At 38.9% G+C, this 22,209-nt stretch overlaps 1 protein-coding gene across 1 annotated transcript; it reads left to right on the forward strand.

Annotated features, from left to right (window-relative positions):
- The first annotated feature begins 2,113 nt into the window (after positions 1 to 2,113).
- On the forward strand, positions 2,114 to 7,469 carry NDUFAF4 (NADH:ubiquinone oxidoreductase complex assembly factor 4). Its single transcript, XM_062572726.1, has 3 exons — positions 2,114 to 2,295; positions 3,010 to 3,107; positions 5,381 to 7,469. Exons 1-3 carry the CDS (start codon positions 2,169 to 2,171, stop codon positions 5,675 to 5,677), a joined length of 522 nt encoding a protein of 173 aa, XP_062428710.1. The 5' UTR covers positions 2,114 to 2,168; the 3' UTR covers positions 5,678 to 7,469.
- The last annotated feature ends 14,740 nt before the right edge of the window (positions 7,470 to 22,209 follow it).

Consider the following 22,209-nt stretch of genomic DNA (forward strand, 5'->3'; position numbering starts at 1 on the left):
GGTTACAGAGTGAGTTTATGAACAGAGAACAGAATTTAAAGAGATGTTTTTATCCTTCTACAGACATCAAGAGTCTTCCAAGTGTTGAAGTGAAAAAATTGCCCCTTCAGGGCTCTCTAAGAAGGCAGAGACGAAGCACAGATCATGCTGATGCTGCCTTGTTCTCGTTGTCTTTGTGCATCTACTCGTTTTTCTCATCAACCTGCTTTGTCTTTTCAATTCCCTTTAAGCAAAAACTGTCATTCATTATGCAGTATTCAAGCACAGTGTAGTCTTAATAGTTACCACATCATCATTGTTGTTGTTAATAATAAAGTTGCTACTAATACTAATAGATATCCAAGTTTTGCCTGCACACAGCAATAACAAAACTAGATGAATGCAAGGACAGAAAATAGGCATTTTCCTCTTAGAAAAGAGCATAGGGAGACATTGGATCTCTTCACTATCCTGTGTAACACTCACTCTTTTAGTTGCTTGATTCAGGCAACTGTTACTATGCATGAAGAGAGTCTGCAAACAGGACATAAACAACATGAAATATGTACTGGCCAAATCACACTAGAGCTAGGATTAACAAGCCAGTAGTATGTGTACCCCCTTTGGTAAGCTACCCTGTCAGCCTGCGTTGACCAGACAGCTGTCAGTCGGATGGAGACGAGTCAGCCTCCGTTGCATCTTGGAGCACTCATCAGCCGTTTTCGACTCCTTCTTTCACATGGAATTTTGTATCTTTTCATACTTACATTCTTCCCCTTGAATCTTCAAGCTGCTGACTCCATCTCTCTTTTTATCTGCAGTTTTACTTACCTTATATGGCTCAAGTACTTTCTCACAGCTCTTTTTCCACAGTTTAGCAATTTTCTCAGAACTCAGGGCCAAGGTTATTCATCTGGGCTGCATCAAAACTGGGCTGCAGATCACAGACAGCTGAAAGGGAAAAGTTACACCCTAATCACGACCGCAGCCGAGTAACAGAGCATGGCCCACAAACTCTGACCGATACAAAGCAACTGTTCTCCGAATGGCCACATAACGTATTCGTTCTAGATTACATCTACCTAGAAAATTAGTTTTCTGTCACTGAATAAAGCAATATTATGCCTATAAGGAAATGTTGTACACATTAATGACGGAGTAATAATAAGACAAATGACATCCTTAAACAACATCCTTCCATGTTATCATTATTCCAGTAAAAAACTGCAAAGAGAAAAAAGCATGATAAGTTATTTTAAGCTGCCATACTAGCTGATAACCTGTTGGAAAAGAAAGTTGAGATATCCTTCTTGCAGGAGGATTCATCATTCAAGCAGTGTATGCGGTGTCACATGATGACACTGTATATTTGGAGGCTAAAATATGAAAAGGAAGATAACGTTTTATACATTGAATAGCCCTCTTATTCTTGCTATCAGGGCCACTCGGTGTGTTTATGAGCCTTTCGATCATGAACTGCAGCTTGCTGGTGCAGCTGACACGTATTGGCCCGACGCAGATTTCCACCGCCTGGCTTACACTACATTCTCCTCACAACTCTCTCGAGGTCTGTGATGCGCACAGGTAATAACCCTGCTCATAAATCGAAGTGAGTAGAATTACGAAGTAACACATCCAAAAAAATGATCTATAAAACAGCAATTTCTATGTTTTGCCTCAAAACGCTGACAAAGCTGCATCAACGATTAAAACGCCGAGTATGAAAACCGTAGACTAGCCCGCCACCTTGAGGATTTCCTCGACTTTACCCCAAAAGAAATCACACGGCATTGCTTCTCCTTGTGCTGAATGTTCGCTTTAACTTTTGGGAATCGATTTATTAAAAAAAAATAAAATAAAAGGCAGTCCAACCCCGTATGTACAGCCGTAATATTAGTTACATAATAAAGCCCACTGAATTACACTACACCAGTCATGTTCGTGGATGCTTAAAACGGGAAAATGTTATCCCGAACGGACCAAACACGCCCGCAGGACACGTTTTCCCTTTGCGGCGCGGAGCCCCTGCCTGTGCGCATGCGCGGCCGGCGAACAGCGTGCGGCGCGCACCTGCCCCCCGGCGGCGCGGAGCTCTTGCCCGTGCGCATGCGCGGCCGGCCCACACCGCTTCACCCCGCCCCCGGCCGCTGCGGCCGGGCTGCGCAGGCGGCACGGCGCGGGCGCCGGTGATGGGGGCGCGGGTGACTCGCGTGTTCCGCACCTTCAACGTGGAGAACCGCGCCCGCCGCGAGATCAGCAAGGAGAAGCCCACGGCCGCGCCACGCCACCCCACCGCGCGGCTGGACGCGCTGGCTGGTGAGTCCCCGCCGGCAGGCGAGGCTGCCCGCGGCGGGCTGCGCGGAGGAGCGGGACGGCAGCGAGCGCCGGTCCGGCGGGGCGGGGCGGAGCGGAGCCGCGCGGGGGCCCCGAGGGGAGAGCGGGGGACGGCGCTGGCGAGGCGCAGGGGCGCTCGGCGCTGGCGGGTGACATTGAAAGCGCGGCGGCCGCGCGCGGGGCACGCCGGGAGCCGCGGCTGCCGCGGCGGCTGGGCGGGGCGGTTGCTAGGGGCGGTTGCTGGGGGCGGCGCGCGAGGGACGGTTGAGCGGCGGCAAACGGCCGGTGTTGCCTGTCGCTCCGCTCCCCTGGGCCGGGCTCGGCTCGGCTCGGCTCGGCTCTTCTCCTTTCGCGAGCGTGGCTAATCGCATGTCTGCCTCGCAGGCTGCAGGAAGATAGTGCCCGTATCTGGAGTGAACGGACGCAGTCGTACGGGTTACGTCGCGTTTTATCGCGGGGTTTGTCGTGGTGTTTAGCGTTAGTGGGGTTGGCAGCGGCCTCGTTTCCCAGTGAAAAACTGCTGTTCGTGTTAGAACTAATGCAGAGCTGAAATCTTCCTGGGAAACACTGTGTAGGTGGAGGGTAGTATGATGGTTCTGGGAAAGTGATTAAGCTGATAGAAGTATCAAAAATGAAACAATGCTGTGACTCAGATCTTTCTCTTCCCCCCCCCCCCCTTCTCCCCTCTGCCTTTAGATCATCCAGAAATACAAGAAGAAATTTACAGAAAAGATGAAAGGCTCCTCACTTTGTTAAAAGATGTTTATGTTGAGTCTAGAGATCCACCTGTGCAGGTGAGTGTGTCTCGTTGAAGGAGGCATACAAACATTAGCTTTGTGGTTTTCAAACTGAATACAAATTCTACCTAGTGGGCAGGTTTTTCAAGATAAAAATACTCTTATCACTGTCTGAAAAACAGTGCTTTTTTATAGATAAAACTGATGTATTCATTGCTCTTCCACCTATCAGCAGCACTGACTGTGTTTGACAGTCCTGGGTGGTCTTGAACATGTGACAGATTCTGGTAATATAACATTTTAAATGCTTACACATAGTCTTTCTTTTTAATGTCATAGTGACTCCCCACACACACACCTAAGGTAGCACTGCTGCTTCCTCAAAGGCAGAAGGATAATTGACAAGTCTTTTGGAAAAATGCACAAGAATTTGCCAGAGATCTCTCATTGACTTGTTAGTGGGAAGGAGACTGGGACTAACATAAAAGCATGAATGTGGTAGAAGAAAAGACATTAGCATCAGTAGTTTAAAAAACTCCATTAAAATGTTCATGTCATACTACACAGAGCCTTTTCCTTATGTGGCTGAGGTCGTGCTTTAGTTAAAATTTTCTGTATAACTTTGGGGATTTCTTTTTGATCAGTTTCCTCATCAGTAATGGCTGCAGTCTTTGACTTGGAAGGCAAGGCATACCCCTTCCAGTAATATGTAGGCTGGGGTTCAGTCTCCTCTCTTCCACTTTGTTGTACTATGTCTTGTCCTTTTTCCTGTTCCATTACTGAACCATTTTATTCCAGCTTCCTCATGTGGTAATAAAAGTTATATGATCATTTAGCAATAAAAATTTCCAAGTCTCTCTGATTTACCACTTCTATAGTGCTTTCCATTCCAGACTAAAAACATCTTAAAACGCAAATGGATTTCTGCAGTTTCTCTCTTAAGTATCCAAGTAATCTACATCCATTATTTTCATAAAAGAGATTAAGACTCTCAGTCTAACCTTGAAGTGATAAAAATTTCAATATCTTTGGCTTAATTTCAGAATTTTTAAACTCTTCCATTTGTCAGGTTGTTAAGACAGATTTGAGGAAAAGTCAAAAGGAGAAGAGATCTCATAGCGTTTGACCAAGTTTGAGAGCCTAATCTGAGGTTGCTGATATGTTTGCAAGATCTGCTTTTGTAATGTGTCTGCTTAAATTGTCAGGATAAATAAGATAAATGTGTTACCACTGAGGTTTATTGGCAAAACCTCATCCAACAACTTATTCCTTCATTTCCTGATACTACTGTGAATGCCTTGTGTATGTTTATATACACATATTTGTATGTTCTGCATATCTTGTCTGTATTAAGTAGAAAAATATACCCACAGTCTTGAAGTAGCAGATATCCAGAGTTAACTCATTTTATTAAGATATTAAGAGTAGTTTGTCGTCTTGGCATAATTTTAGGATGCCTTAGGGAAGAAAAAGAAGTAACATACTATCAGATGTTTTTTGTAAGTTAGAAACAGCATGGATACTCTAGAATCTTCTTTGTTTATGGGTTAATACAGAATGTCTGTGGGCTAATTAGTGGCTATAGGCTATGATAACTTTAAAGTAGTGTTCCTTCAGGTTAAAGTTTTCACAGTATCTTTTCTGCAGTGTAATTCACTGGTAAAGTCTTAGTAAAAAGCAATATGGGGAATGTAGAGCTGGTTTGAAAATTACTTGGAAAAGGAAATGTGAAAGGACTTGGGACAAGAGACTTTGGACGCACTGCAGTTATCATGGGAATCAAACTGCATATGAAGCTGCAAAATAGTTTCTTTTAGAGCACCAGCTTTGTTGGACAAAGCAGAGCAAAAGAAGGGATGTTTTTTAGTTGCAAAACTAGAATGTAAATATGAAAGAAAGGGAAGGGGAGAGAGGAAATACGAAAGGGGCTATAATGGTACCAGAAGAAAAATATCAGTTTGGGGTATGATGCCCTCCCCATGAATAAGTAACAAGTATTATATTACCTGTATTTATGTTTGACTTCCAAAATCCGCAGTGTGACATATGTAGGGCTGTCTAGTATGTACAATACCTAGTGTTTAATGGATGTTTGGCTTTTTTCTTTTCTACCCCAAATCTGGGTAGAGATTTGGCCCCGTATGTAGAATGACTGTGCAATAACTGACAATTATTTTAGTGGTATCAAGAAGTGCAGCAGACAAAGCATCCTTTCTTTAATTCTGTGATAATGGGGAAAAGATGTATTTAGGAGAACAACTTGGCTGTTACAGTATGTATAGTAAACACAACTGCTGTTAAGCTCTTTTTATTTTCCTTCCCACAACTAGGTAAAAGATCGAGGTGGTGAACATCTTCCATGCAAACAGGAGGAAAAGAGACTTACAAAACTAGGTCATTTGCAGGCTCTAGATGTTAAGAAAGTTCCCAAAGGCAAAATTTCCATTGTGGAAGCTCTGACGCTTCTCAATAATCACAAACTTCGTCCTCAGATATGGACTGCAGAGAAAATAGCAGAGGAGTACAGTCTGGAACTGAAGGAGGTCACCTCTCTCCTGGAATTCTTCATTCCTTTTACTGTGCAGGAATTTCCTACTGAAGGCAGAAAAGCTATAAAATCAACATAAAAATAATTACCGAAACCTTGTGTGATCTCACTGGTGTCTTAATGTTACTCTGAATATATTCATTGTCTGAAAAGAATTACTAACGTGTCATCCAACAAGGCTGCTTTTTTATATAATAGGGTATATTCAGGAGTTCCATTCTGGCTTCAATTGAATGCAGCAATTATTGGAGGCAGTTTATAAACCAAAATATAACTATTAAGTTGTATTAATGAGATAATCAGAGAATCATGTAACAGGCTGTCATATGCACAGGTTCACTTAAAATACTAACCAGAACTTCCATTAAAACAGGTAGCCTCTCTTAATGGAGTAAATTCCTGGCTTTTGGCTAAATCAGTGCTCTGTGTGCACCAGCTTTGGAGTTTCATGTTATGGTCTATATTGACTTGCTGTCAAGATGTATATACAACAATGTTATTATTATAAATACTATTGCATTTTTATACAGAAGAAATATAATTTGCAAAGAAGGATAACACTGGAAAATTCAGCTGTATCAAAAACTTAGAATGAAAACAAATAGCAAGAGGACCTCTTAATGATGCTGGAACAAGAATGGCTGATGATAGCTCCTTTTCTCCACTCTGTTCTGATTTAACTTTAACATCTGTACTTCCCCATATACTGTCTATCAGTTTGTGAATAAGAGTGAAGGGATATTGTGGCATCTGAGTCTCTTGCAGCTGTATCTGTCACCTATAGTACAGGTTCATCTAATAATTAACAGGATCTAGTAATTAGATCCACTGATAGATCTGTAAATTGCTACCTGTCTTGTTTTAAAACAGCCCTGTTCTCCTTGTGGAGGCCTTGTCTGCTTTACCAAAATGTGGGCTTAGATCAGCTCCTGTTCGGTGAAGGTAAATTGTCAACATGCTGCAACACTGAAATTGAATACTGTCCTTTTCAGTAAAGAATGTTACAACCTGTGAAGTGGTTTATAACCTTTTGAATACTATTCAGGTGTGTGTAAATAAGGAAGGAGTTTGGCGCTGGTGATTACAAAATCCCAGTGAAAACTGATTCATCCTTTCTAGCTAAAATACATAAAGGGAGGGGAAAAAGTCAGTTTATATTTAGAAATGCATTATGATTTTTTTCAAAAACTTAATTTTGTGAGATGCTGACATTCCTAATACACTTCACTTAAGAAGCTGAATATATTAAAGGGCTAGAAGTCAGTACCTGGCCTACAATGTAACTTTCTTTTAAGAACTTTTCTGACTGTGTCTGTGATGTGCTGTGAAGAACACCAACTTTGCTATTTCAGAGCAAGATCCTTTCCGCTTCTCTCTCTGATGAGATGAAACAAGGTATTTATAGTATAGTATAGCACCGTGGTTTTGTTTGATTTATTTCTGACTGTACATTAGTGAAAGATGACATAGCCACCTAAGTGCATGGTATAAAAGTTCTAATTTGTTCTGCAGATGTGTGGCTGGGTGACAGGCAATAGGCTTGTCACTGTTCTTGGGGACAGAGCTGTACTCTGAAACTAATGTATACTACCTTGGAGCTGTGTATCGCATGAAGATTTTTCCAGAAAGGATTCTGTTTTATAGAATGTTGCAGCAAGTACTTTTATGTTTGACTACTGTGATTGACTACTGATTGACTAATGTGATCTGTAAAGTAATGTTCAGAAGGAACAAATGTGGAATGCATTTGGTAGATACTTGTTTATTTTTGGAAGCTCTAAGATTACTGTCTTTAAAAATGAATTTTTGCCTGGATATTTGGTAGAGTTAATTAAAACCTTGCTTCACAATCTGTCAGCAGTAGACAACAACTTACCATGCCTCTTGGCTTGCTCTGTCTGCATTTTGGCTCCTTTTGTCCATCTTTGAACTATCTTGCAGTGTGTCTAAACCATTACACTACCCTGTTTCACACAGAAAGCCCGTGGAGGCATTGCAATATACTATTCCTTTTTTCTCATACTCTTTGATAGGCATATGCTTTTGGACATTTGATGATCATCAGTATACCTTCAAGGTAAAAATCCTTGCCACAACTGAGACTATTGCAAAACTACCCCTGGTTTCTTGAGACAGGATCTCATCTTCAGGATATCTTGTCTGGCAGGGAAGTAAGCAGATCCCACAGTACAGAGATGGTCTGGAGATCAATCTCCCTGGAAGCAGGTGAATTCCCAGTGTCCCAGAAGGTTCCTTGGGAACAAGAGAGCTTCCTCAGCACAGTGTGTTCAACAGAGGAAAACTAGATGAAACAGTGCGTTGTCAGACACTGCTGGTCACCAGCCCTACTTGCTGGGAAATGTCAAGCCAGCATTAAGAAGGTATTGCTGATGGTATTGGGTCAGGTTAAATCAGTACCTTTATGTGTCCAATTATCTCATAGTCTGGATGTTTGGCTTTTAGTTTCTTTTCAGACATGGAATGTTTCATTTGCCCAAAGCTCATGGAACATCCACAAACACAGATCTTTTTCCTTGTTCTGGCAGGAAAACCTGTCCCTGATCAAGTGCTCTCAATTGCTACTACCATCCTTTCCTATGTAGGCTAGCAGCCATAGCCATCCAGAAGGTCCTTGGCAGGTGTGTGCTCAGTTCATGTGCAAATAAATGAACGTATGACTTTATAAGAACAGTGTGCATCTTTAAAATAACAGTGTCTTTCAGGTTTATGTTTGGAACAAGACTGTTCTTAACTGCTATTTGTTTCTTTCCTGGAACTGTTTACTTCATTCTTTTTTGTTTTTACTTAAGGGACTCTTTCCCCATCAGTTATCTTTCCTGCTTACCAGTTTGGGGGTTTGATACTGGTATTCTTCTGATTATAAATTGTATTTTCCTCTGCAATTTTAACTTGGTTTTGTCTGTGGCCCTTTCACATGACTGTTAGACTGCCAGCTTAAGAAAAAGTTGCTCTTCAAGTAAACATTTTGAAGAGGTAATTATGGGGAATTTGTGGGAAACTGCAATACAGGCCTCTGGGAATCTTGTATGGAGACTTTTTCATGTTTCCTTGCTGTGTAGTGTGTCAGATTTGGTTTAGATGTTTTTTTTTTGCCACTGTACGGAATTGTTACAGTTGGTACCGAACAACCTGCACCACTCAACTGCATTGTTCTTACTGAATTAATGTAGAACACATAATAGGTATACGTTTTTGTAAGCATGTAAAGAAGTTGTTTCATTTTTTGTCTGAATGACAGAGTTAACAAAATTTATTGATATATAGGACTATTTCACAAGTTTTTCCAAAGTTTTGGGTAAAGTCTTGTCACTGAATGAGAATTGATATGGGTAGACAGTATGGGCTGTGGTATCATTTGGAAATGAGAGTTATGTTTGCAGTAAGGCAGAGTGTTGAATATCCACAGGGAAGTTCCAGCAAATATTCTGTTTCTGGGATAGAACTTTTTTAAAAAAAAAAAAAAAAAAAACTGTTTTTTTCATCATCTGCATTTTCTGAGACAGTCACTTCAGTATGTCTGTTCCTTTAGCCACGTGCTCTCTTACTGTTTCAACCAGTAGTGGAGTATTTCATATTCACAGTCTTCTCCAACCATTTATTTGTCTTTGCTGTCTCTATTAAAACTTGATGCAGCTGTACTCTCGGTTCTTTACTAGCCCACAGGCAAAGGCTAGTTATATTCTGGCCTCACAGTAGCAATGACCTGTTTTACTTCTATAGAGCTATATCTTGAATTCTAAAAGGAGTAGCACCTCTGCTGAGATAAAGATGAAAGGACGAGTTTTGTTCCACAGACCTTATGAATAGGAGAGATTTTCAGAGACAATGTAGTTTTCATATATCTTCAAAACTTCATCTTTTTGAACATATTTCAATAATCTTGTGCTGCCTCAACATATTTTAATAATAGCTAAGTTCTTGCTGTCTTATGCCTTGATAGAAAGATCTGTAAGGCAGGAAAGAGGTTTAGCTCTGTCTTCTGAGCAGTATGTTAGAGAGAACTGCAGTGCAAAAAAACAATCTGTAGCTTTTGACATGGAGAACTCATCTTTCAATGCAATTGCCTCTTTTTATGCAAGGAGAAAAGCAAATGATGTTTGTGTGTTAGAGGGATGAACTACACTCAGAGAAAGCGTCTTACTTCTGTTGGAAAAAAAGGGAGTCAAACCCCAAGCGATCACAAAGTAGGATTAAAGAGGCAGTGGTATAGGCTTTTTTCATGTAAGCATCATACTTTCATGTTTGAAATTTCATGAAACTTAATGTTTTGTGACTCTGTTCTGGAGTCTCTTTTTAAGTGGGAGTTTTCTGGTTGTTGATACGTGGCAGTGTTGAATTCACAGCACTAGAGGTCCGGTTGTTCAGTGTGGGTAACTTTATGTGCAAATGGGTTTAGGCACTTGAGGCTATGGAAGTCAAGAGTGGGAAAGTTCTACACAGATTCACGTTACCAACAACCAAAACACTATGTAAGTGCCTGATGTTAAATATGTTGTCAGCAATCTGTGAATCTAATGAATACTATAACAGAATGGTATCTAAACCATTAAAGGTTATCAGTGCTAAGTGTTTTCTACTGAAGGCTTCTAGAAAAACCTTTTGCAATAGAGAGGCACAGGAGGAAATTGATTTAAGAGAATGCAAGTGCCATTTGGGTCCAAGAAACATGACTTCTAGTTAACCAAAGATGGGGAAGAATTCCCATGGCATTAAGTCCTGTCTAATTGATTATCATCTGAGTACTAATATCCAAAAGCTGTCTTGGACAGATTTGGAAAAATGCGTGTTAATTTATCCTAGAAAATTAATGTTACTTCATTAGTTTCTCCTAGAGAAACTATGAAATGAAGACTTAGATTTACAGGAGGTGACAGCAGCAGCAGGTAACAGCAGCATATATTCTGTAACATGTTGGAGGAGGGGACGTTCGGGGAGCCATGTGTTTCTGTGTAGTTCAATGAGATTTAATGTGTCTGCTGCCAGTAAGAGAATTTGAAAAATAAATCCACAGAGCTTATTCTGTTACTGTTTTGTAAGATCACTTTGTCCATGGGTTACCTAAATTGCTAAACCTCTGTCTTTAGGAAAACATAATCTCTCTCCTGTTTGGTCAGGTAGGCAGCCACTAGGCTCATCTGCATGTTTTGGCCTTCTGAAAAGAGTAATACTGCTATATTACACAGGAGAGACAAAACTGAAGGGAGAAGGAGATTAGATTGTTCAGGCATCTCCTTTCTTGCACAGAAGTAGGAAATGCATAGAGGCTTGTAGGATTGCGGCCCTCAGGCTGCTTCTAAGAAGATGAAGGAGGTAATTTTGTGGCTAGAGGAATTCATACCTTTGAAGTAACTGTGTAGTAGCAGCCACACCTATGAGCTGGGCTTACTCTGACCGAGAATGAGGTATCGGGCAGTACTGATGAGCTGCTGATGAAAGCTAGACTTATTCCTTTGAGAGGCTGCTATAATTGAAAGCATGAATGTAAAGCAGCAGTGGCAGCATCTGGCAGCTGGGAGCTATGCATATGTGAGGGAGGTCTGGACTCTGGAGAAAGGAAAACAGCAGTAGCAACTTGTATGCAGCTGGGAATGCAAAGCTTATTATAGTTGTCTGAGCCGGCAGAGAGTGGGAGAGGTGAAGGTGGGTCTTCAGAGCATCTTCTCTGAATTAAAGCATGTCCTGGTACTAATTGCATTGGATTTTGTTCTCAGGAAAATAAACACAGTATGCTTTGTCATTCAAGTAGTTTTAGCTCTGCCCAGGCCAGATACTAGATATTAGTATTAATACCGGATATTAATTAATGGCTGATCTCGGTAAGCCTCGATGACCAGAACTGTGCTCCAGAGCTGAGCTGCAGTTCATAAAGGTCTGTTAAGAGTCATATGCTGAATGCATGTCATGCTCACTTGGCTTCTGCCTTATTCTCTGGTGTCTGCAGCACAGCACTGTAGCCTAAAGGATCCTGCAGGCTTGGTGATCAGGTCTTTCCCATTAAAGTGGGGAAGTGGCCTTGAATCCCCTAAGCTGAGGAGGGAACTGACTGTTAAGCAGGAGTCTAACTGAGCTGTCTCTATGCCCATAAAAGCTGGAAACTATGGACATTACTTTTAGTTGCATAATTCTTCCTGTTGAGCACAACAGAAATTTGGACGCCTCACTCAGCAATGTGAATTTCCTTCACCAGCACCAACCCAAGTTCCTCTTGGTGAGATTGAGGTGATGACGTGGTAGAGGTTGCGTGGCAAATCTTGCTTCTGCCTTAATCATTCCTGCCCCTCTCCTGTTCCCAGCACTTCGGTCCATCTCCTCTCTCTTTTTGCTAGCTCAGGCAGTTGCCAGATCTTCCTGAACTGCCTTAATTTACTAATATGATAGAAGTGAGAAGGTGAAAAAACTTTTAACTTCATCAGCATCAGTTTCTATTCTTTGTTTGGATCCAACACATATTCTTCTTAATTCTATTAACTTTTTTTTCCTTTTGGATGTGGCTAGTATTAGAACTGAGTATATGTTTATGCACACAGTTGAGGGAAAAGTAGTCATGAAGATGCAGAGGTATCAATATGCTGTTGAATTTTTCCTAAATGCACTTTTCCCAAATTATTTGATTTGAGATAGGAAAAAAAAATGCATCCTAAAACCTATTTTTTATATTCTAATGAAATATTTTGGTGCTGTGGTTATGACATTTACTTCCAAGACTAGGGAAAACTGAATGTAAAATATTTTGTTCAAACACCAAAGATGCCTTTTCTGACTACATGACTTGTCAAATAATGGAGATTATTTTTTTCTTTGATCTACCTCAAAATGAAATGCTAAGGCTTTTCACAAACAACAAGATTCTTTTTTATCTCATTCTAGTTAATACCATTCCCATCCTTAACTTAAATCCAATCCTCCCACTTCTTCTGACTTCTTCTTGACTCACTGTTGCTGAGTGCCATCTGTCACCTTTCTGGTCTGGTTTTATAGATACCCAATTAACCGTGTACAGTGGGTGACACTGATTTACTATGTTAACTAAAGCTACAGTGAAACTGGGATAAATAGTAAGTGCATTAAATAGCAATGAATCAAAGCAGAGTAGGTTACTGAAGACATCTTTAGGAAGAAATAATGCTACTCTGTTGGCTTTACTTCTCTACCAAGAAAGAAAGGGGGAATAAATTTCATATTGCATTCTGCCTCTCTCAATTAGCTGTCACCAGTTAAAGATTTCCTGTGTGGGAGCAAATTCACAGTAGTCATCACATAACAAAGATAAATTCTATCAGCTCACTTCAGCAGATGCAATATTTAAGGATTTAACTCTCAAGATATAAAAGTTATATTGTAAAATTCTCTCATTAATGTAGGCATTTTGGAAATGAAGCCATTTTTCTTGTGACTCTTAATAGGTTGATCGACACTTAATCATGGTTTTCTATCTCTTTTGAAAGAAATCTACTATTTTGTAGATCTTTGAAGGAAAATTGTTTGAATTATATTATAGACTCATAGCTGTGATTAAAAGCTGAGGAGATACTACTGAAAGTAAGTCTTTTTTTCAACAAAAACCTATCTACTTGCAATGTACAGGTTCCATGACACACACAATTCTCTAGCCTTCTAAGAATAACGAAGCCACAATGTTTCTGAAAGTCTGTAAGGAAAAAAACATAGTTTTACTGACAGAGCACTCTAGGAAACCAGTGTTGGGTTTTTATGCTCAAAAATTTGTTTTCTGTAATTCTGTTGCTGTGGAACTTGTAGAATTCTCCCCTTGCTACAACATTGTGCTGTAGGATCTAACATTTAATTTTGCCAAATGTGCAGTTAGTTCTCAGCTGAGAACAAAAGCCTGAAAATATGAATTGTGTGTGAATCATGCTACTCAAACCCTCTTGAGTCTGCTGCAACCTAAAAGAATAGCTTTCAGAAATATGGACTGCTTCCTTTGTCTTACCTGCTAGTTAGTTCCGAAGAGCAAAGATGAAAATGTAAATCTTGTTAAAGTCAAAAGGCAGAATATGATTGATTGCATAGGACTTTTGATGTGCTATTTCTCCATTCTGTCTTGAATTTAGTTCAGACCTCTGCAGCAATTTCCCTAATTTCTAAAGGTTTTAACAGAATATGAAGAGCTTTTGTTAAAATAATCTTTTATCCTTAATCAAACAGTAGCTTAGCACTTTCTTACCTTCCCCTGCACAGATCATCTGGGGTTCTGGAATTAGGAAGGAAAACAGTAGACAGATGGATACAAATGTCAGGTTGAAGAAGGTGTCATGAAGAATTTTCAGAATGTGTCCTTTCTACGCAGGACACTAGAGGGAGATGCATTGCACTGGTACAGTCTTGACCAGAAGGTTTGTTTCAAGTGGAAGATAACTTGAATTTGCTCAGTGCTGGTTTCATATTATTTTCATGATAAGGAAAAGTGATTACTTAAGAGATAAAAAAAAAAAAAAAAAAAAAAAAATGCATTCCATTTGGCCAAACTGTTTCTATGTTTGCAGACTGGTATCTACAAATTCAGTTGAAAATGTGGTTTAAAGAAGAGAAAAGAGCCTGTTACATCCTTTCATCAGATCTGCCAGAGAAAACTGGAGCAGCAGGCTACACAGGAAATACAGGCAATCTCCCCAAATAAAACAAAACCAGAAAAACTCTGCCAAGTTCATATCCCCTATTGCCAAAATGTGTTTGGCCTCTTTTGTAATTTATTTTTTTAGTGTCTAGCAAAACTTTTAAGTGCCCCAAAGATTTATTAGAACATAATCAGTCTTATGGTAAGACTTGGGGAACCTGTGTGCATCATGTGGGAAGGTGACTTATCAATATGCACCTAAATGTGAAATATGCAAACAAGAATAATTGTTTCAGCTATGTGCTGCAAGGACACTTCACTCCACTTTTACTTAGATAAATCATCACACAAAGCATTGTCTTATTTCTTTTTTTCTGAGCTCAGCTAGCAGTAAGGTATGAATAAAAAACTTATAGATAAAACACAATAAATTAATCTTAAGTTTTCTGGACATGCTTTTTTACATGTGCATCTCTTGCCATGCTGCAATTTTATTTTAGAGAAGCTATTTTTCACTTTATTTATGAAAGTGCAGATCATTAGCAACACATGTAATTTCAGTAGTAATTTTCAGAGCTTGCCCTAAGTCCTAAGGTTATACAGAGCTAATTGCATTGGAATAATAAGTACTAGGCTCTTATTTGCACGCAGGAGCTGAATGACAGTTGTAATAGGATCTTGGCGACTTCCATGGAAGCCAAGCATAGTTAGACATCTGGATATTTGGGATCCAAGTGTTTAGGGGTAAGGAACAGTCTCAGTGAAAGGACTAGAAGAACATTTCATTCAGCTGGGAAAAAGGTAAACTAGTTGCTGCATGAAAACACTGGATACAATATTGGGCTCCGCTGGGTACCATTTTAAGTTCCTAAAATTACAGAATTGGAAGGAAATAACTTAGCTTGTAAAACTGAACTTTGTAAGCTTCTAAGTTTGGAGAGTCCACAGCTTCAACGAGCAACTTGTTCCAGTGCTCAGCCATGGGAAAAACTGTTTCCTTTCGCCCCGGCCAAATTTCCCATGTTGCAAGTCGTGAGCATTGCCCCTTGTCCTTTTGCTGCATGCCTCTGGGAAGCGTGACTGAGTCTTTTCTATAACTACTCAAATATGTCTCAGTGTGACCAGAACATTAAAAATCACGAGGAAAGAAGCTTAACTCTATTCACCTGTACTTTACAGCTTTGCTTAGAATGTCATTCATTCTGTTCTTTTTCCTACTCAAAACTAACTCTGTCAAATCATCTATGAGGAGCGGAGAGAAAATGCACTAAAATATAGCTTAAAAGAAACAGAATTGTTCAACAACAGCATACAAACATGCAATTTAAGGATTAATCCCACATTTGTAATACCATCATTCTTCTTCCTCCCACCTCACTTGTTTTCTCTGTATATCTTTTATACAAGGAAACGAATTTGTCTCTTGAAGGTACCAATCATGGTTCTGGGCATGTGAACAGGAAAACAAATGAAGACTGAAAATCCAAACTAAATATCTCTGTGTTTTTTTCCCTTGCAGTTTTACCATTGGAAATAATGTTGCCTTATTTTACTTAATGAACAGTAATGTAGAAAAATTGTATGTTAACTCACAACTGCTCTTAACCCCCTAGCAATTTCTCTGTAGTTACATTTTCTAGTAATAAGGTTACAGGTCTTAAACTGCAGTTAGACCACTTCATGAAAGGAAATGTTTCCATTCATTACAAATTTGAACAATTTGTAACAGTTAGTTGTTTTATAAGGGCCAAAACTTTATGAAGTAGTTGGCAACAAGTCTGTCTTAGATTAGCTTTAATTGATGATGCTTTGATTCTTTTTGATAATACTGATACATAGGCACAGTGAGTTGATATTCTGCGGTCTTAAATTTTCATAAAGGTGCTACACAAAATCGCACACAATTTCTTAATGCCTCAGATCTGCAGTAAGTGTATGAAGAAGTCTGGGCATGCTGACAGACATCTTTAAGTTTTGATCAGTGCCTTAGCAACACGCACCAAATTGCTTTCAACTATATCAGTTAAATCACTCTGGAAAACTCTCTAATTGTTCTGTGGAACAGCAGTGGCACCTATATGTTTGTCTTTATGGTTCATCGTTAGGTTAGCAGTGAAAGAAACCTGAAAAATTCTCACGTGCCGCGTAAAGATCACAGAATGGCTGCGGGACACAGTGAGAAGAAAACTTGTGCTCTGGTTCTGTCCTGGCATTATCGCCATCATCAATACGGATTACACAAGGAACCAGAATGGAATGAAACAAGACAGACCTTTCGGTCCTGTTGTTGCCATTTACGTATGTGAATATTTATTTGCATAAGCGGTCAATTGACCTCTGGCATCCATTGACACAAATGAAGCACGTGACTGAAAATATGAATAACTAGGCCTTCATTTAAAATTAGCTATGAATCTTCAGTGAATTTTTCAAAAAGAAGGTTATATCAGTTAAAATTCTGATGTTCACTTTTTGTTTAATGGATGAAAAGCATCGAAAAGTGTGAGACAGCGTCCTATGAAGATCTGAGTAGTAAAAGGCATGATAATGAGAATGGTTTAAAAGTATAGATGATCTTAAATTCAATTAGTGTAATACCTTAGAGACTCCCTTTTAACGCACACTGACTTTTAGTATTATGCTACATTACAAAACCTTTGACATTGTACGTCAGAAGTCGGTAAATAACAGTGGACTTCAAAAAAAAAAAAAAAGGCTGCTTATAGCTAAATGTGATTTATTTCTGCACAAGGGAGAAAGGGGTACACACATGCATGCACACCCTGTTATCATTCTAGTGTAATAGCTTAGATTTTGGGGCTATATAAGTTTGTTCCAGAGTCCTAAGCTACCTATGGATATTCCTTATACCTTTTTTTTTCTAATCTCCCAAGAGTATTGCTTCCTCTGCTGCTGTGTCAGATGCTGATTCTATTGTGTATGTTGGTTCGATGCCAGGTAAGTAGACAGACATTTCACCTGTCTGTACAGTTGAAAATATCTGCACGTGAGCTGAAAGTCAAATTTTTTTTCATGTGTATCACCAACAGCTAGAAAGCAACAATGCTTTATCTTTTTTGTGCTTATTATTATAAACAAATTGGACTCTTATCCAGATTTGCCACACAGGGTAGATATCAAAGATTTTATAATATTATTCAGTGTTTAGAAAATATTTAATGTCACTATGGAATACAATTTGCATTGTTCCCATTTTTCGTGCCAATGTGATTTGTATGGCAGCCAATGTATGCCAGTTAGAGAATGTCCCTAATTAATTTTTTGTCAGTGTGTTGCCCTAACATAACTTAAAATATGCAGGTTAATGCATTAAAACTGCTTTTACTTTCCATTTTATACCTGGTAGTAACTTGCTATTAATAGCAAATGTTTACAACAATCTTTAGACACATATGTTCTAATAAAAATGAACATCCAACATGTTGGCTAAGGATGAGTCATACTTCACAACAGCTCTACACGGAAGATTTGTGTATTCATTTGAAGTAATGGCCATGAAAATATTGTTTTCTTTCACGTGAAATATATTTTGTGCTGTTTATTCCATAGTAAACATGAAAGTACCAAGCCTGGGCATATGTACCGCTTGTGGCAAGGAAGGTAGCTTCAATGAAAGGTTGAGGGGAGGGCTCTTTGAAAACTTGGTTAATTAGGTTTTGTTGCTAAGCACAAAATCTACTCTATAAGCATTTTTATCACTCAGGAATAAGGTACAAGCATATGCCATCCTAGTTACCATGGTTTCCATTCAGTCACGGTGCCCTTTCAGAAAAGAAACAAGTTTAGTTTTATATTCATTACTTTAGGTATCTTAGAATTGCAAGTTGAATATTTATGGACCAATCATGATGATTCTGGTGCTTGAATGAGATGCATGTTTTCCCAGGCCTAGAGACTTCTCCTCTAACCCCAAAGAAATTTGAAAATAAACACTGTCACAGAGATTCCTTTTGTTTGAGAGAGTTGAGTGGTATGGGATAAGTCTTTTGAAAAGGGCAGGTTATGGCACACCGTGAAATTTAATGGCTTGCCCATTTCCAGCTTGATGCTAGACAGTAGTGTGCAACTGCCAGCGGGCTTGAATGCACCTGGGGGCAGAAGGGACAGTGCGGAGCTGCCAGCGGCCACAACAGGAATTCAGCAAGCTCCCAGGAGGACCGGCGTCTGCGCGATGACGCTCCTGGAGGTGAAAGAAATCTGAAGAGTGCAGGAAGTTTCCTTCTAAAAGAGTGGTCATACTGCTCTTTCCATCCTTAGAGACTTAAAAAGAGACTTCCAATTCTAAGAGACGAGCTAAATCCTTTTGACCACAGTGTTTATTCTGAAGGTGTCAGGCTAGATCAACAGCTGCTGCTGGTTTTTTTTTTCACCTCTGAACACGCTGCTGCTGGTTTTTTTTTTTCACCTCTGAACACGCTCAATAAGTGAAATGCACAATGATCTGCTGTCTAACAAGGCCTCTTGTGAACTCTAGCTGTATTTAAATCTCACAAAAGTTCAACGTGATGCTCTCCTAGGAAAATCTACAGCAATTTAGTTTGAGTGAAACAAAATGCATATGAAGAACAAAATATGGAAGAGATTCATGCTGTCAGAACAGTAGAGAGGATACTCATTTTTTTCTTGCAGTACAAGAATTCTCAGAATATGATGAACAAAGATAGTATAAGCTGGTCCTTCAACAGCAAATTACCTCTGAAATGATATATGGAAATGACATATGAAGTACGCTAAGATTGATGGGATAATGCCATTTTTTAAATTTGTCTACTGAAACAACCAAGAATGAACTAATTAATAGTTCAAAAGCTAATTTCAGTTGGCTTCAGTGTCAGCTAACAATTAGTAAACAAGCCTGTTCATAATTTTAGACCTATCACCATTTCAGACTTCCCGCAGCTTTTCAGAGCCAACACTTGATCAACATGCACAACTCATTTGGATGAGACTTTGTGACAACAGGTTGTAAGAACTTGTAAAATGAAGTATAATTCTGTGGAAAAGAGCACATCCTAAATAGCCAAAATACATTATTTTTTTCCGTATAGCTCTAACATAATAAAAAGTTGTAAAATTCTTCCATCAAAGCCAGAAGAGTCCTACAGAAGTTACCCAGAGAGATTTATTTGTTTAAAATACCAGTTGAGGATCTGGTCTCTGGTTGTCACTAGAAAACTGTGTAAGGAAAGACATACCCTACACAAAATGTCCCTTTTTATCTTGCCTCTATAATAGATTATAGCTGTGGTAAATCTGTAGTAAATACCCATTGGAAAATGTTGACAGGTTAATTGGGCTCATAACTGTGAAGGCAATGAGACATTTCTGCAACTGTTTAGATCAGCTTTGTCAGAACTACATCTGTTGCAACAGCCACACATTTAATTCTACAAAGAACACATGGAGAATAAATCGACTTTCAGGCTTGAGGAGCTGAATTACAGTGCAGGAGGATAATTACCATAGCAGAACACCTACGTAGAAACAAAAATCTTTTGTAGTCCACAAACACCTGGAACACAATTATGCTGAAAAATAATGTTGAGTATCCAATAAATATAAAATATGAATATTGAATAAAATAGTGATACCCTTCTGAGCTATGATCTTATGAGAATTTACATTCTCAGGAGAGCTGAAGAAGGGCAGTATTTGAATAGACTTCCAAAATGTTTTGAGGTGATGCTGATGGTTCGCTAAACATCCATCTACACCCAACGCCAATGAATAATTGTGGAGCTACTTGCATTTGTTTTCTTTATATAGGCCCAGTAGGTGAATGAAATGCAAGTGGTCCAGAAGGTCTGGTTTAGTTAGAATTATATATAATCAGAGCCACTTATAATGATTAAAAGCTATATGAAAAAGCTAAGATAAACTTTGAAATTTGGATTGACAGAACTGAGCTGTTTAGACAACTGCCCTGCACAGAATGTTGCCAATTACATGTTCAAGTAAGTATCTATAAACAGGCAAATTTTTCTGTGCAATGAACATTATTTCTCAGATACAATAATCCTGTATCTGGTTTAAAACTTAGCAATAGTATAGTGTTGTGATGAGAATATAAACTACAGCTCAAGTCTATCTAAATAAAATAAACCCAGGCAGGTGATATTACAAAGTATTTAGCTTTACAATAAAGCTTGGTTCCCTTGTTCAGCATGACACTGAATGCTCCCATTAATGAGAGGTTCTTTGCAACAGAGGGAATGCTTTGGAAAAAGAACAAAAACAAAAACAAAAAATATTATTCTGGAATCATCCAGCCTATATAAGAGTTGCTGCAGTCTTGGAATGCAGAGTTGAGGCTATAACACAAGTTATTTCTCATTTACAACAAATGATTAAAAAGAGATAAGAATGACAATATTATCAGTCCCAAACATTCAGCATTGAGTTCCACAATACTGTCCTAGATTAGGGAATCTAAAAAGCAATATGAGATTCATAGGATTTGTTTTATTTGGTTTACAATTGTTGAGCCTTTACCACAGACTTTTAATCTACAATCACAGTGCTCAGAAACTTTCATTAAGAAAGAAATAAAGCTTTCACCTAGTAGCAGTACTGAAAGAACTAAAACTTTTTCTTGTATAAGCCAATTGATCTTCCGTTTTCTGAATTATTCCAAAATAAATTAGGTCTTTCAGTAGTTCCTTGCCTTTCAGTAGAATTCTGAGATATTCCTTTATTCTTATTTTTATACTCTATGAGACCATGGTGCTCATATAATCTGACCTAAAATATAGGCAATGTAATGTTTCTCTAAATTCCTACCTCCTTGAAACAGAAAATAGCCTTTAAGGGGGGAAAAAACCCACACCCATTAGTTCCACTATTGATCAAACAATTTCAAGTGAGAGACAATCCTTTACAATCTTTTGGAAATTATCACAGTGGTTATCTTCAGCATTCAATCTGAGCTCCTCTTCTAGAATGACTTTATTTATGGTAAGCTTTCATTTATTGCCTCTTCACATACCACTGTTTATTGGACCAAAGACCAATTGCAGTCCCGGTGCAGATACTCACAGACTGTGATCCAGTAATACCATAAAACAGCAGACTGTGTTACAGATCCCAAATGATTCATATAGCTTTTCTTTTTACAGTTAATCACTGTTCAGATCTTTGTTGGCTTCTTGCTTCTTGCACTGTGTTGCAACTTAACTCTCTGTAACTCACGTAATATTAGTCTAAGAACTGTTGCTGTGAAAAAGGATGGAAAATACCTCTAGAACAACAATTGTCAGGAAAATAACAGCCCTAGTCAAAATACAAAGTATTCCAAACGAAATGTTCAAAATAATTCTAACAAGAATCCTACCCTATTCATTCTTTTGAGGATAAACACCCTAGGGGCTGCAGAAGTTGTTTTGTTTTCGTACCCTGTAGACTGTTCTGAGACCTGCGGTATCTCTTAAGTGCACTGATATTATCACATCAAGCTGTGACTGAAACACTTTCTATTAAGGTTGGAACTAACACTATGATATAATGGATCTTTTCCATTTCTAGCTTCTGTATGTGTACCTGCAGGCTGAAACTTTGAAATGAGTGTGCTAAAATGGCAAACAAGCTCTGAGGAATACATAGCTACTATACATTGTCAGTCCTGTGAGACATTCCTTTTTTTAATGTATAATTAAATTGTGGAACTCACTGCCATGAGAAACTATGGAGGCCAAAAGTATAAGTGGATTAAAAAAGAAGTAAAAAAGAAAAAAAAAGTCCATCTGTAACTGCTATTCTCAATGATCTGGACGTAACATCTTCTAGGAAGAACATCTGATTTAGGAAGTCCTTAAGTCACTGACTGCTGGAAACTGGATAGAATCATTTGGTACATGCTCTGTTTCTTATATTGTTCCTGTAAGCATCTGCTGCTGATCACCACTAAGAAGAGCGCACTAGGCTAAAAGGACTTCTGGCTTAAGTCAATATGGCTGCTTTTGTGTTCCAGTGAAGCTTATGATGGTGACAGCCACATG

The sequence above is a fragment of the Rhea pennata genome, chromosome 3, assembly GCF_028389875.1.
Source record: "Rhea pennata isolate bPtePen1 chromosome 3, bPtePen1.pri, whole genome shotgun sequence".
NCBI lineage: Eukaryota > Metazoa > Chordata > Aves > Rheiformes > Rheidae > Rhea > Rhea pennata.

What these genes read in the sequence shown, in the direction of transcription:
- NDUFAF4 (XM_062572726.1), top strand. Translation starts at nt 2,169, where the DNA reads ATGGGGGCGCGGGTGACTCGCGTGTTCCGCACCTTCAACGTGGAGAAC. An exon ending in GCGGCTGGACGCGCTGGCTG is followed by an intron (nt 2,296 to 3,009) that starts GTGAGTCCCCGC and finishes CTCTGCCTTTAG; the next exon opens with ATCATCCAGAAATACAAGAA. An exon ending in CTAGAGATCCACCTGTGCAG is followed by an intron (nt 3,108 to 5,380) that starts GTGAGTGTGTCT and finishes TCCCACAACTAG; the next exon opens with GTAAAAGATCGAGGTGGTGA.